Genomic DNA, 16,902 nt, shown 5'->3' on the forward strand with positions numbered 1-16,902 from the left:
GTAATCATTTGATCAAGGTCAACTTTTCCTGCTCAGTAGAGCTGGGTAGCAAAAGGCCATGCATGCTTTTCCATGCAGAGATCCTGGTCATTGTGCATCTTTTGATGACATGGATGGTGGATCCCCATGTAATTTTTATTACTATGAGCTTGGTCATTAACGTTAAATTACCTTGTCCATGTAGGCCTTATTCTGTACCTTTTAATTGTTGAATGCTCAGGCTTTGCTTTTAAGAAGCAAATTATGAGCTGTGTCATTTTTCTTTTTGTCCCTGTGGGCAATTGTAAATTTCTGCACTTGCTTTGACTGCAGAATAAATGTATTTCCTAAGACTCTACTTACTACATAGGTAGTACTTATTCCATCTTTTGTGTCCTACTAGCCTGTTCCCTGGGAGTGGAACATCCTCAAGTGGGAGAGGAAAACAAGCAGCTGAAGATATTCAAAACAGGTCCCATATTTCAGCAGTTGTGTACATAAGAGAAAAGGGGAAAAACCTTTTGAAGTCACTAGCGTCACAAAAACGTTCCTGTGTGGACCACTAGGGAAAGGCCAGCTTTTATTGACTAATCCAGTTATATAGGAGAGTTTTATTTCAGAAGGGTGCCAAATGTTAAGTCTGATATAGGACATAAATTAAATGCAGGTAACAGCTTAACTATTGCAAAATGTGTGGAAAGAATAAAGGACTGTGAAGACTTGTCTCAGTTTGTGAAGATTGACATCCTCACTGCTTGATGCTTCAGAGCTCATGAGCATCTTAGGTCTTTTCCTTCCCACCCTAACCTTTAGTTATATCTGTAACATATCAGTTCAGCTCCATCTGAATGCAGAGGTGATTGAGTGATTTCATAATCAAAATTAACAAAGAGCTAAACTGAAAGAATTTCTGTGAAACTTGAGGGGTTTTACATATAATTCAAAAATTTAAAAAAATATAATTCTTTGTACAACAGAATCTTTTTAACTAATTATACTGCTTCTATACAGAAAAGTATTCTCCTGTGGATCATACAGATGTCGTTCATATATGTATAATAAGCTTGTATATATGAATGATATGTATGTATATATACTGTTTTCTAACAGAAACCAGATTTAACAAGTGTTGTAGGCAACTAAATTATACCTGAATCTGTAAGTGTGCGCAGACGTATTTACAATAGACTGTATAGCCCCTAAATCCCTGCTATATTGCTTTTGTTCTCAGTAGTTTTGCTGTTCTCAGTTATTTCTTCCAACCAGTTCTAAACTATTGTGTAGTACTGTTATGTTTATGTCTTATAGCATTTTAACTCAGGTGAATCAATTATGTCAAAGTATAATAGGTCAACAGTCAATAAATCAAAATAATTAAAAGGTTTAGATCACATAAGTTAAACTTGATATCTAATTTATTTAGAAAATGTTGTGCCTTATGAATTTTTCCAAGAATTACATGTCCATATTTCACACTGAATTTTAAAATCACAAACATTCTCTACACCATCTACCTCTTATTGCGTCTGCAGAAAACACTTGTTGTGAAAAATATTATTTGTATCTGGTAAACATTAATACAGGAGTCATAACACTGGCCATTTTTTTAAAACTTGACTGTATTTTAGACAGAACAACAGCACACCGTCACCCATCTTCAGTACGTAGCTTGGCCTGATCATGGCGTTCCTGATGACTCCATGGACTTCTTGGAATTTGTGACATTTATGAGGCCAAAGAGAGTAAAGAATGAGCCAGTTCTTGTTCACTGCAGGTACTTGTGTTTTAAAACTCTGACAATAGATCCTTGAATGAGATGAAAATGTTAAACTGTGCAATATGAGCATTTACTGCTGATGATGGAATTACTGATGTTATATCTAAAGGATGAGTTTACTTTCTCTCCCTTTCTCCTGCAACCTTTCTGTGAAATGGCTTAGTCACGTAATTATCACAGATCTGACAATCTGCAATTTAGTTTGTTTTCTGATTTTTATCCTCTACAACTGTTGTAATCTCATTTTGAATGGTACTGCTAAAATCCTTTTCCTGCTGTTCAAATGTGTGTGTCATAAAAGCAGTTAATTAGATCTTACCTTTTTTAAGACAAAAATATCAAACCTGTACAGTTTGAGCAGTATAATTATTTAAAAATGCATCTACTTTAGGTGAGGTTTTAGTTTTATTTATATTTTAAAATATTTTCTTTATAGTAATTATCAGAAGATATTAATGAAGTTGCTGTAAAAGTAAACTTTGTACTCTCTTTGGATTTTACTAGGGTCTTCCTGTAATTTCCAAGGCTGTCCTACTATTAAGACTGTGATATGGATTTGGTGCATTGCAAAAACCTAATTCTTCTGTTGTGTTTCACAGTGCAGGAATCGGTCGCACTGGTGTGTTGGTCACTATGGAAACAGCCATGTGCTTAATTGAAAGGAACCAGCCTGTTTATCCACTGGATATTGTACGGAAAATGCGAGATCAGAGAGCTATGATGGTGCAAACATCAGTAAGTGATGGAGAGGAAGCATCATTTTCTGTACATATACTGGACTTGTCAAGTTATAAAACTGGTCCAAAATTTTCATAAAGGATCTAGTAGTATGAATCTTCAGTTGCCATTATATATCAAACTTTATATCAAACATTATATAGCAAATAAATTTAGCATAATGTAGCATAGTGACAAAGGCTGCTTTACTAATGAGGTATGTATTTTTCTATTTTTAGAATATTTATCTTGCCATGAAAAGACAATTTATTTTGATACATTGTAAGTAGTTTGAATGCCCAAAGTCAGACTTGTACTGATCATCTGTTCCTGGTCCTTTGTCTAAATTCTCTGCAAGAAGCTAGAATAAATTTTTGTTTTTTATTCTAGTACAGAACACCATAGGAAGTTAACTTGAAGGTAAAATCGAAAGTGTTTGTGGCCTGGTTTGAAAAGAAGGAAGTGGTTTTCAAAAGGCCACTTTAGAGTAGAAATTCTATAGGAACATATAGATTTATTTTTTTTTTTTTTTACTTTTGCCACTACCCAGTTGGAAAAAAATAAGGGCAAGTTGTGTAGCACCAGTAACGGAGACATGAAAGTAGATGGCAATTTTAAGATAAAAGTGTTACAGCTTGAGTTCATGAGAGTCATTTTTGTCAGCTTTGGAAATGAGCATATTAACATTAGAGATGGATGAAGGATGAGAGATTGTTCTTTCTTTAGGAGAGGCTGGATGACAAGAATTTTGAGTGTGGGTTATCTTGGAGAGCTAAATGCCCTATGAGAAATGAAAGTAAGGGGGTTTAGACACGGAAAGCCAACAATTAAATTGGGCATTTCTGTCTCATGTTACAAATAAAACACCTGAAATGCATTGAAATCAAATCCATTTGATCACAAAAAAAAAAAGTTAACTTAAAAAGACAAATTCTATTCATTAACAGGTTAATGACTGCAGAAATTAGCATTATGACTAGATGTGGGGATCATCAAAGGGCATAAAAGTGTCAGGATCTGCAGCTGCCTGTGTACCATTAGAGTGCTCAGTGGACTTGTCCATGCCTGCTGCTGGGACCGTTCATTGCCGCAGGAGTTCACCCTCTGGAAGAGGGTGGGGACTGTGTGGTTGAAAGGGAGAGGTTTGAAGGGTTCCCTGCCTGTTCCTTGCTGAGGTGGAAGCTGAGCTGGTGACAAAGGTGGTCATGAGATGAAATACACTAGCTTCACGTTTAAGGAAGCTGAGTGTTAACTTCTGGAGTTGCACCTGTCTATACCCCTCAGTTTCTAAAATTACGTAAACAAGGTCAAGCTTCAACATTCTAGAAGTGGTCCTCTTCTTGAGAATCAGAGGCAAAGACCTGAAGTAAACTTGAGCTTGCCAGACGACTGAATCCCATTTTTTACAACAGAAATCAGCCAGAATTCCACTCCACACTTTGACATAACTGAAGAGTATAGGGAATAGTAATGAATATAGCTACAGTCAGACTCCCAGTGTGGACAACAAATATCTAAAATGGGATTCTTTACCTTGCTTGCTGTGTTACACCATTTGCTGTCAGCACAATCAGGAAAGGGTTGATCTGTAGCACCAATACTGTGAAACTAAATTTGCTTGTTATTTCTGAAGAAGGCAGGTACTGTTGTGAAAAGCCAGTGAGCAAATTAGCATCTGTGCTGTAAATTAGACACAGAAGCAAGCACTCAGCCGTGAGAAAACAGAATACCAGAAAGCTTCATGTTAATATTTTGATCTATCCTGGGTGCTCTATCCCATTCCCATGCCTGCGTTCCAGCTAGCCTCACAGCTCATATTTGAGATCCTGCTTAGAGTGTCTGGGAGAGATTATTCAGTTGCAAAGCATTAAGGGATTGTTCAGTTTTAATAGCCTTGCCTAAAGCATGTTGAGCTGCCCTGTGAGGATTGTGTGTGTGCTCCAGTTCTAAGGTGATATGAGTTGCCAGATACATGTTGTGCCAGGGCATACTTAAAAAGAATATGGACTGATCAGAGCTATTACCTGGTCAGTTTAGTGTCTGTTGTTAATCATGTGGAAGCTGTAGCTTCTCAAAGACCAGTAATTTTGTTATCATGAGCAGCAAAAATAGCTTAAACCAAAATGATTAAGCTGTAACAAAGTTGGTGTAACTGGCCTTTCATTAAAAAAAAAAATTAACCAATAAAGAGAAATTAGGTATTGAAGCAATACAGAATACAGTGCTTAGGATGTACATAATACAAGTAGCTACTAGCTGAGTGAGCAGTAGGAATAAATGCAACAGATAACACCAAAGAAAACAAGTAGTCAACGATTGAGTCAGAGGAAACAGTGGTGAAGTGCTCATTCTTTTATTTCTTCAGTAACTTGATCACACAAGTTAACAGAAGTATTGAACACAGAGCTAAATACCACACCTGGCTTGTTCAGGCAGTAGAAATATGGAAATGACAATAACAGTGAAGAGACAAGTCAAGGTAATTAAGAAATAAGAACAAAATGATATTGAAGGTGGGAGTAATTGACTGAAAGGTTGAAAGAAAAGCCAGGAAAATTGCAATGCAGAAAACTCCTTTCCACCTTCCTGTTTTCCTTAAGTTTTCCTGTACTTAAAAGAAAATGTATTGTGTTATGTCATGGACAAGAATAGCATTCCAAACCACTGGTATATAAAGGCAACCTAAGGTCCTTCACAGTCCAAATGTTATCTTTTAGCCCTGCTCTTTGGGAGATGGTGGGAGAATATTTGCCGATGCTTCAGAAGTTGATGGAAGCTGACGATACAAGGGCAGCTGGGACAACATTTCAAAGATGGATAAAGGGATATTAAAAATGTGAAGCTTTACTTCTCTGAATATATGACAGAACTTTGGAGAAAAGGGTTCATTTGGGGGGTTTGACAATAGTGCTTTCAAAGAAGAAGTGAGGATGCTTTGATCTTTGCAAATTCTTTTAAATTTCAATCATCTTGTGTTCTCAGGATTGTGTTAGTCAAAAAAATTTATCAGGCTACCTGGATTTTTAGTTCTGCACTAGTCCTACTGATAATGTCTCCATGTATCACTTTTTAGGACGAGGCTTACAGGCTAATTGTTTTTAACAAGTAGCTACATTACAAGGTTGTGGAAGAGCTAGTCTTTGTAGTAGTATAATGCAAAAACGGAACTCTGATTTGTGAAGGCTTTAAGATCTAATTGAGATCAAAATATTGGGTGAAAGAAGAATTAATGTGGCTGCTGATCTTCAAAAATATTAATTTGAAAGGTATTGATCCCCTTCTGTTACAAAAGGAGGTATGTGGTCTGATCAAAAATTGAAAATAAAGTGACTCCTTCTGCAGTACTGTAGGTTGTTTGGGGGAAAAAAAAAAAACAAGAGTTCAGTTAGGTAATTGCACCTTTAGATCCTATATGTCAACTTTAAATATGCCCAGTAATATGTAGCTGCAGGATTGGCAAGCTCAGAATACTTGTAATATTCAGATAACTACCACCCCCCCCCCCCCCCCCCCCCCCCCCCCCACCAAAATAGATGAGATGTATAAAGAAGGTAAATATCATGTTAAATTTAGTCAAAAGTCATGCATAGTTTTTACAAATAATTGCTTTTCCATGAAAATTAAGCACGTATTATTTTAGTTTGGGGAACTATATTTTCCTTGGTGTGTGATTTTTTAATGCTTGTCCTTCAAGGAAGAGTAAATGTCAGCTTTGTTTACTGCAAACACAGAGAGAAGAGTAGGATTTTCTCCTCCCTCCTTGTAGCTCCTCTCCTGTCATTGCTCAGGAAAAAAGGAAGCTGTGGAACTTAGTCCTATTGAATAATACTGTCTAATCAGCAGTTTAACTGAACATCCATAAATGTTTTTGTGTTTTCTTTCCTCCACAGAGTCAATACAAATTTGTTTGTGAAGCTATTCTTCGTGTTTACAAAGAAGGATTGGTTCGACCACTGGATTCCAGTTAGCACAGCAGTGAAGGATTTCTTTTTTTGCCTAAAAAACCTGCTCTTTAAGTAAAGCAAGGGCTTGTTTCTGAAAGCAACTAGAACGGACTAGAAGCCCATGAAAAGACAGATGAGAACATTTGAACTGTGGCACTTTAAATTTCTCAAGAAGATTGCTAAATCATGTACAGTATAACAAAGTCACATAGATAAATATATGACAGCAATTGTGTGTAATATGCTTTATTCACATAGACAACCATAAACAATCATGGAAACCTTAACACATATCTTTTACTGCCTTAAAACACCCTTTACTTTGGAAGTTACAAAGTTCCTTGTTTTTCCTTTGAAATAGCAAAAGGAAACTCCTATTATTGAAATAATACTCCCTAAGAAGGTATTTAATATATTTGTATCATATGAAAGCTCATTGAATATTTGTAAATTTCTTATTGGGATACTAAATATCCATGGAACTGTAACCTTGACTAAAAGGCTGACGAAGAGTTTAAAGGCTAATGCATAACTACTGTACACTGAGCTGGAGAAATTTAGTATTCAGTTACCATAAATCTATTAGTGAGTATGCCAGCTGTTATAATATGCTGCTTACAAATCACATCTACTGTATGTGATGTGAAAATAATGCTGCAGTTAGGCATTTTGCAGATGGTACAGTCTACATCTCTTGTTGATCAATTTTAGTTGCAACTTGCCCTTTTGACAGTGACCTACTTCTTACAGTTTTAGTTATTGCACCCATTTTCTTCTCTTTCTGCAGTCCATCTTCCATCTTCTTTATACTTTTCACTGCTGTTTCTATATGTGGACTGAAAACATTTTAAGTTAAAATGAGGTTTAATTCTCTGTCATGTTTGTTTCCATGTGTATTTATGAGTTCTCAGATGTAAATGTGGATTAATGTTGCACACAAGTACTAGACTTTTGACTTACTGTATATGCAAAGTAGTCTAATCCAATACTGGAAGAAAAACTACTACTGAACCCATCAAATATGTTGCTGCTATTTCAAGGTGTGAAGCTTAGAAGGGCACAGGTGTTGCTAGTGTTCAGATGGCGATAAAATGTTGACTTGCTGCCCTGCAGCAAAGCGCTCTTATCCAGCGAAACACGACTCCCTTTTGCAAGAGTTCTCCAGATTTACTGTGTTTCTTGCTTATACAGAAATGCAGTTAAATTCACCTGAAGATTTACATGGAAAGAAAGAATGAATTTGTACTTTGATGAATAATTCACTCTAAGGTACACTGGTCTCTATTTCATTTCAGATGGGAGAATTTGACTTTCTGAACAGTATAACCACATTTGTATAATGTTAAATTATTTTGTGTGTGCTTTTTGATTAACCTGAGATAGTTATTAATTTTTTAATAGTGTTTAAAAAATATTCTAAGGGACTGTTTAAAACTCTGTTATTTAAAAAATTAGTCCTAAATAGGGAAAAATTTTTATGGGGCATATTAGCCAGATGTTTATATGTATAAAAGTGAAAATTAGATAATTTTTTTTCAGAGAGATATATATGCACACACATATTCAGATGTATTTTAGAATTATGGTTTGTATTATGGATATTACCATTTATAGCTGGAGTTTCATTATAGAAACTATCACAGCTGTACAATATGCATCTCTCATGTCACTGGAAGACTATGTTTTTTTCCCCCAGGAGGTAACTAGAAAGTGCATGTAGGATGAGTTAAATTGCTGACTTGTCTTTTGCAGGCTTGGTCCTTTCTCCAAGATTACATTTTTAGCTATAGCTGAAGAAGATATCTGGTTACTGTTTATTGATCAAAAGAGTTTTAATTGAGATGTGCAGAGTAGTTGGCAAAATGGAAACCTTGGCTTTGTTAGGTTGAATGGTGAATAGGTTTGTGCTCATCTTTACATAGTGCATTCCAAATTTCATTTTGACTGGAGTTTTCTGTAATATATGAATCATTGTCATCTTGCTTGATTGGACGTAGATTAAAAAACAAAAGATTGGTTCACTCTTATCTTGCTAAATTGTGTCAGGTAGCTCAATCAGTCTGTGACTGAATGTAAAAAGATAATGGACATGCACATATTACTTGGGAAGCTTTGTTATGTGTGTGCCTGTCTGTTAAAACATCTCCTTTTTTTTTTAAGTTTTCCTCTGCCCGGGTTTCAGAGTCATCCCTTGCAGTTGGCATGACTTGCATTTAATTTTTAGTTTGTCAAGAAGTGAAAAAGGCAAGAAAATAAATTGTAAGAAAATATTCAGAGCATCTTTTTGACATCCATGTCTTTCATGGAAGTACTCATGGTTTCTTTGTGTTCAAGGTTATTCCTATATTCCATTTGCTATTTATGTTTCTTCATGTTTAATATGTACTTACCAAAGCACTGTAAATGTATTTCTTGTATAACTCCAGTCTCAAGATACATGGTATAGGCTTGACTTGTATATGCGCATTTAAATGATGACTGTCATATTGTGACAACAAATGCTGCTCTTGTTTTGGTAAACTTGGATGGGTTTGGTAATAACATTGGGGAGCTCTTGGCTTTTAATAACTTGTTTGAAATTGCTGGCCACAGGGAGAATACTCAAAGATATATAAATAGTAATCTTTATAAGTTTTTTTTTTTTTTTTTAATAGCTAAGAGGAAATAGTAACTACACAAGTATCTTGTACATTGTGTCCATCTTTATTTCAGTCTTGCTGGGTTTTGCACATGTACCTGTAGGATCCATATGGGAGAATTGAAGGGGTTTGGTCTCTCTGTGTAATGTGTGATGACTTTGCACTGAATGAAGTATGCTTTAGATCTGATCTTGCAATGAAAGCATAATTATGAAACAACTTCCCGCCGGCTTTTGTTTTCACAAAAATTAAGAAGTCACGAAGATATAGATTTAATTGACAAAACTGGGGGGATTTTGGTGGGAGTTAAAACTTGTGAGCACAAAGTTTTTAATTGTCAAGCAGTTGGAAAGTGGTAGAAGATGCTGTGAAGAAAAGATTCTGTATAACCTTCATAAACATTTTACCCTTGATTTTTCCTGCGCTGGCATGGTCATGAAAATAAGTATTCAAAATGACTGGTGTGGTGGTGGTGGATGAGGAGGAGCAATAAACCCTTGACGTTTTCATCACTGTGAAATACACTAACATTTATTTCTACAGAATTAAACAAATTTTAACTTAGTGGCTTTATATTTGATGTGGAAGTAACTAAACTGCCTATTCAGCATGTCTTCAGAAATCTCACAGGGGAACACTTCTGAGATAGAGGTGAAAGGGACAGATTTTGCTGTTTGTTAAAAATAAGAAAAACAGTGCCCTAAAACATGAATGCCTTTTGTGTTACCAGATGTATGAAATACAAGTCATTAAAATAGAACCAAACCTTGAATAGTGGTGATGTCTTACAAAAAAAAAAATTTAAAAAATTGTAATCTAGGGGTTTGCTTTTAACTGTCATGTCTTTTAGGTGTTGATACTAAATTATATGCAGTCAAAATCTACCCACGAATTCAGCAATAAGTCTTCATATACACTCAGTTTTTTAACTGTTGGTTTTCCTTTTTCCCCTCATATTTCCTACTATGCAGTACTTGGTTAAATATATATGTATTTTAAAAGAACTCTAGTTCTGAGCTATATCATGAACTTTGTATTGGCTTTATTACAAGTATAGTATGATACTTTTTTACAAAAAAGCTCTTCCCTGTATACAGTATTCTTATGTGAGACGAAGTGCATAAATGTTAAAAATAGATGCACATGATTCATAATCAGTCAATTATAATTTAAACATAGTTATTTCACTGATAATGGCTTTATTTTTCTATCCTGAAATGTAGCATTTAAGTGCAAGTTTATTTAATTCTTTCAGCCTTTCCAGAAAACATGTGCTGGGAAATGTTTGTATTTTGATTAGTAACCTGCAACCAGTCTACTTGGTTAAAAGCATTTCTTAATTGAAGCTATATCGAAGGTAAAGTTTTCATTAAATATTTTGTTCAAAGGCCAAGTAAATGATTAATTCATTATATAAAACAATGTTTTGATTATATGGGTTTCTTGCATTTAAATTCTGACACTGATAGTGCTCTGCCATCTCAGATGGCTGTCTAACTGTAGATTACATTAACAGTTTAAATATACCAGTCTAATGCAATATAATTTAGTTTTAGTGTACTTTAACATTGTATAAGTTTCAAACAGTAGCATCTGCAATCACTGAAGCCTGTCATTCTAAAGAAAAAGTAAGTTTCTCTGAATCAAAAGAAAAAGTACCACATATCAATGGGTTTAACCATTTTTCATCTCAGACTAACTCTGTGACAGTAGCATTCTTACCACTCATGTAAAGGGCAAATGTTGAGGGTCAGCAATATTATGGGAAAAACAAATTGTATGGTCTGTAAGAGACCAGGAAATATTATTATCTTTTTTTTTTTTTTTTTTAAGACAAACTCATCTTGAGAGGGGACATTTTCTTGCAAACTACTTGGATAAGAGTGCTCTTTGTGCTTTATTTTGGGTTTAGTTGCAGGTTAATCTTTAATTAAAGTTCTATGTAAAATATTAGAGTGTTTATTTTAATAGACATTTGTGAAACACTTCAGGTTACTGTTAACTGTTTAACTTCTGTTTACTTGACTTACATGATTTTGTTTCTTGAAATGTCATTGTTTTGCCTTATAAAATGACTTTGAGGTTTCCTGCAAGTGTGAAACTGGCTTTGTCTCAGACAGGCAAAGTGATGTTACTGTTGCTTAAGAAAGGATGGGTTTTTTTCACCTGCTGAAGGGGCTGTGTGGTGTTCAGACCAGTCTCAACTGATCTCTTTTCTAAACAGTGCTGCTAGCAGTGGTCGAAATCATAAAAATATATGGAAAAGCTTGTAAGAAATGTTTTCCTCAGGGCAGATAAGACCTGGGTTTAACTTAAATATAAAAAGAAAAAAAATCAAACATTGTGAACATGGAAATGCTTTTAACAGATAAAGTACGGGTGGGAAATATATGATTTTTTCACTCTTTTTCCTTTAAAACACTTTGGTGTTTTAAACACATAATTTCTCTTGGAACAATTCCTTTAGTAAAGATCCACACTGTTGGTCATGGGATTTGATTTTTGTCAAACTCACCTAGAAAATGATTTTAAGTGGAACATTTTCCTCATCTACTGGTTTGTGCTCTTAAGTAACATTAAAAAAAATCTCTTAAATATTTTCCTCTTAAAAACTATATTGTCTGTTTTCATTTGATGTCTTTTCCTGAGACATAAATGAAACCTGCATTTGGCTGGGTAACTGTTGAGGCTGCCCTGCATGGTTAAGAGGAGGAAGATGCTTTGTTAGGGCTATTAAACCCCTTACCTAATATCAGTTACCAACTTAAGCCAGAGTAGCATCATATTTCTCTCAGCCTTTTGCAGAATAAACATTTTATAAATAGTCCTTGGAGCTTGCTCTCGGAAGCATCAGGAAGTAGTCTTGCGCCAAGCTAGAATTTATGCTTTAAAATTAAAATAAAAAAATAAAAAAAAAAAGTTAAAATCTAAATCTTCGAGTAAGGAATGACTCTGTACCAAATTCTGTACAAAACATACTTTTTTAAAGTAAAGGAAAAATAGTTTTTCTGACAAGATGCAAAGGTTAGCTGCTAGAAGTGCCTTCTTAGCTGTGGGTGCAGCTTACCTAGTCATAAAGCAAATTGGCTCTCAGCTAGTGTGCAGTATGGCCACTAAAGCACAGAAAGTGCATCATCAGCCCAAATGCCTCATTATTTGTCAACTTTCTTGCACATGGTTGGTTGCAATCCTGATTCAGGAAGTAAGGAAAAAGGGCTGCCTTCCTTTGGAAAAGAGACTGAAATATCCTGCACAGTAAATCCACAGCCTGTATTGATCTTAGTGGGCTGTACTTGTACTATCTAACCTCAGCAGTCTAGTTCAAAGTGAGATCAGGTTTACCTACATGGGTTTGCAAGGATATCAAAGCACCTCATTCCAAAAAACCAAAAATCTCAGCCCAGAGGTGTTAATTGCAGTGGGCTTCATTTGCTTCAGTTAAGCAGCAGGTGAGTGTGGCAGCACTTGGGTTAGTCCTGATCAGTGCCCTTCTAATTCAGAGCTTTGCACACACGATTGAAAGCTTGGGGTTTAGCAGGATCTGAATTGCTGTCTGTAGAAATTAGGTGGGGAATTAGTATATGAACTCAAATATAAATCTATCTCTAATCCCAGTTTGGCAAAATAAATGATGAGGATCAGTGCTTACATTCCAGTAACCTGTGCAGTGAGCACTAAGCATAATTTATTTAGGTTTTCACACTTCATTGTGTAACCTTAATAGAGTGTATACAAGGTGTATAATGAGGACAGCCCTATAAAAGCTTTAAAAATCTGCCTGCCATTCATTCTCACAAATGATGTAATGGTTAAAATTGACCTTGATTGCAACTGATATGGAAATGTGTTTATAGTACTGGAATTGCTTAGCAGTTGGGAAAGCCGAAGTTGTTTGGGTTTTTTTGCAAGTTTTGAAGAAAATTTCACTATTCTAGTCACTAAGCTTGTATTTTCATATAAGTTCAGTTAGCACTTTTGTCAGAGAGTTTTGTCAGCAAAATCTTGGAAGGTATTATCCATTTAGGGACTGTGGCTGGAGGTTTTTAAATTTTCTTTTTCTTTTCCTGTAGCACTCTATAGTATCTTCTAAGATCTTAGGTGCCAGTGCAGTAAAGGAATAAAAGAATGTATTTGATGTATTTGGAAGGTAAGGAAAGATATTATTTTGTCCCTATGCTGTACTTTTCTTTTAAATAATTTGAAATGTAAATCGATGTTAATATTACAAAGTTTAATTTATTGTTTAAAAGTGTAGACACCTCTTGAATGTATAATTTTTCTTTTTTATTTTTATAGGAATAAAGGGTTGGTTAATGTTTTCAGTAAAGCTTTCTTGGGGTTTGGAACTGTTTTGAACAAAAATATAGCCACCATTTTATGCATATTGGTTATATGGCTAATGGTGAAATAAAACATTTTTGGCTATATGGTTTTACTGTGGCTTATTCAAAAAGCAAATAAGAATTCCATTAAAAAGTTAGTGGCCTTTTTGATAGGAAAGACATCATCTAAGAAATCACACATGGATCCAGCTTGAATTTTATCTAAGTAATCAAGCTTATATGGGAAATGTCTGGTCTATATAGCACAGTAAAAAAAAAAAGAAAACAAGCAAGTCACAAAATCTTAGGAATATTTCACTTGCAATAAGTTCTATGAAAGAGGATTGTCTTGATTAATTAGGTAAATAAACCTTTGCAGTTGTGTCATGCAAGGCCACATAACCATTTGAGTGCAGATTTTGGTTTTTGCTCCTACATATGAAATCTGCAGCCTGACCTTCCTTTTGGGATTTCATGTGTTCTCAAGCATGTCTGAGTAATCTTCTACACCGTCTGTTGCCCCATGGTGGTTATCACGTTTTCACAACAAATCAGAGCCCAGTGATGCTGTTCTTGAATTATTTCTGTTTACATGCACATTAAAATGCAAGTTCATAAGTTTCAAAATACAGAACACATCGAATGAAACACTAACAGATGGATAGAGCATTGACCTGAAAATATGTTTGGGATTTTGTTAAGAACTGGGATGGTTGTTAGCCAGCACGTTTTGCTGTTTACAAGGTGTGGCTCTGCCTACTGATTAGTCTTTTCAAGCTTGAGGCCAATAACCCTTCATGATGAACTTATGAATTCAATAAAATCTCAGTGAAAAGAAGCACAAGGCCAAAACCACCTGTCTGGACAGCTTGGACACAGGATTTGTGTGCACATTGGAATCTCTTATAGGTATGTAGAGAGCTATTCAAGATTAAGGTTTTGCTGGAAATCCAAATGAAGCCATTTATGGAAAGATGTACTGGTATCTTCACAGGTTGATAGCAAAATAGGGTGCAAGAAGAGCCTTTTGGAGGAGATAAGGCAGAAGTAAACTCCAAGCTTGTAGGTGTATCATAGCTGATTGCTAGAGGGGAGAAGAGGGCTTTAACTTGCTGAGTGTTACACATGATTTTTGAACATGAAGGTGTTCCATTCCTCCATACAAGCTTTAAAATCCTTATGGTACTGGCTACCCCACAGAGGAGTGAGTTGCTCCACCGGGAAGCCAGTATGGAAGGAGTGCCTTTACGTAACTCAAAAAGACTCCTAACAAGCACAAGCTTTAAAATCCTTATGGTACTGCCTATCCCACAGAGGAGTGAGGTGCTCCACCGGGAAGCCAGTATGGAAGTATGGAAGGAGTGCCTTTACGTAACTCAAAAAGACTCCTAACAAGCAATCATGGGCAAGAGAACCTCTCTTTTAATAGTCTTGCTTGAATTTGTAACAGTTGGGAATATAAATGTTCAATGGCATTCCCCAGTATATATGTTATTTTCATGTCTAGCTTTTTCATGTCTTAGTTCAGTGATATAAACATTTTATACAGTGACTCAGTTTATCTTCCTTTTTGTACTCAAAATATTTTAACATATAATAAAAATTATCAATATCTGCTTTCATGTCCATTTGGGATTACGTGTTTTTTTGGTTTTGTTTTTTTTTTTTTTCAGTTATAGTATAATGTAATTAAACTGGGTTTCATGTACTAAAAATAAATATGCAAAGGTGGCATGTCCAAAAGCCAATCTGCTAAGAAAACATGTTTCTTCATTTTGAGTGGCAAAATTCAAAGTTCACAATTCAAAGTTCACAATGTGTCTTGATGAACCCTGTGAGAATAGCTGAAAGTCATCTGGGGAGACTGGGGTCACTGCTGCTGGTCTCTGGGTTCAGAGCCAGTTCAGATTCCTAGGTCCACCTTCAGGAATAAGAGGCACCAATATTCTGTTGGAGCATGATAAAAGGTCAGACTCCTCTGTACCCTCCTGTACCCCTGTGTGGCCTGACACTGCTACTGGGGAGCTCAAATAACTGCAACACTCTATTTCTAAGCAAAGGTGTTCTGATTTACTTCTATTTCACTGAGTTTAGCACCCACCCACAGAAGATGCAGCATCATTTATAACGGAGCCTTTTAGTTCATCTGTGCATCAGCTGCAGTTTAAAAAATTAGTTAATTGGCACTAATAGAAAAAGGTTTCCTCAGCACTAGCTGTCTCTCAAGCCCAGGGGTTAATTGCTTAAGGACAGTCAGGTTACACTGGCACAAATGATGGTGTGAACTGGGGTGTCAGAGGGTAATAACAGGATGGAAAGGTGTGTGAAAACCCTCACTGTATACTTTGATGTAGCCCAGAGTGCTGTGGGAATGGGAATGCTGATTGCTAATGCATTTGTTCCTGCTTAAGTGTAATTTTGACCTTCAGAGCTTTCTGTGTCTGTACAAATGCCCTGTTCTTTTAGACCTGATAAATTCTCATTTAAATACTGAATGTTACTCCTTGCTAAGTGGTTTGTCCTTTTTGAGCATGAGAGTCCTCAGCTCTACCTGGGTAACTCTGCTCATGAATGTTCATACAAATGTCATGGAAATGTAGTGTAGCTCTTTAGCATAGCATTCAATTATACAGATTCCAAGTTAGCATAGAAAGTTGCTGCTTTCAAATGGGGCCAATTTGCTTACGTATAATACTTAGCTTAAAAGGATGCAGTGACTCCAGCATTCAGGTAACCATGCCAAAACTGAAATACATTTTGCCTACAAAATTATTTGTTGCTGCCTCCTGACTGGTTGTGTTTGTTTTGCTTTGGGTTTTTTTTAAGAGTCAGGGCTTAATTATTTTAATCAGTGCTGCTGGGTTGATTTTTCAATTGTTTTGTGATGTTTTTCATGTTTTGTTTTGGTTGTTTTGTTTTGTTTAGGGGTTTTTTTTAGTTTTAGAAACACTATTACCAGAAAACCTGCCCACATTGTACTGCTCAGGACACTGGCATTTTGAATAGAGGATGTTTTGTTGAGCATAAGAACAGCTCTCAGTACTGTGATATTCCATCTCTGCTAACTCAGTAACTCTGGCTGCTCTATCAAATGAGATGTCAGCGCATGAGCAAATGTCTCAACCTGTCTCAGGCACCCAGCTGGGAAACTGCCATCTCTGTAGGAGCTCTTGTTTATACAGTGGCTATTTCTCCTGCTTTGGTAAGAAAAGCAGGAACTGAGAAGAAGTAGAACTTCCAGATGAAAGAAAATTAGGATTCAACATAGCCTAGATGTGATGCAGGAAACCTACAGAAGCCAAGTGTTATTAGACCTGCTGAAGACTGGAAGGTAACCATTTACAAGGAGCTTGCTACGCTTCTTCCTCCTCCCCATTCCCCTTGGACTTCCCCTTGGCAAGTGCTCTTACAGGAGTCCTAAAGATTTGTTTAAATGGCATTACTTTCAAATATCATCTCTTTATCAAGGCAGGATAGGAAGGGGGTGTATAGAGGGAGATTGTGTATGTAAGCACATATATCGA

General features: G+C 35.9%; 1 protein-coding gene across 1 annotated transcript in view; it reads left to right on the forward strand.

The window, feature by feature from the left end:
* PTPN3 (protein tyrosine phosphatase non-receptor type 3) overlaps positions 1-7,163 on the forward strand; it is a 117,052-nt gene extending 109,889 nt beyond the window's left edge. Inside the window, exons 24-26 of the mRNA XM_041483168.1 lie at positions 1,608-1,753; positions 2,356-2,491; positions 6,364-7,163. Coding sequence (XP_041339102.1) covers positions 1,608-1,753; positions 2,356-2,491; positions 6,364-6,441 — 360 coding nt within the window. The 3' untranslated portion in view covers positions 6,442-7,163. The remainder of the gene's footprint in view (positions 1-1,607; positions 1,754-2,355; positions 2,492-6,363) is intronic.
* The last annotated feature ends 9,739 nt before the right edge of the window (positions 7,164-16,902 follow it).

Source organism: Pyrgilauda ruficollis, unplaced genomic scaffold, assembly GCF_017590135.1.
Source record: "Pyrgilauda ruficollis isolate IOZ18807 unplaced genomic scaffold, ASM1759013v1 scaffold116, whole genome shotgun sequence".
Classification (NCBI taxonomy): Eukaryota; Metazoa; Chordata; class Aves; order Passeriformes; family Passeridae; genus Pyrgilauda; species Pyrgilauda ruficollis.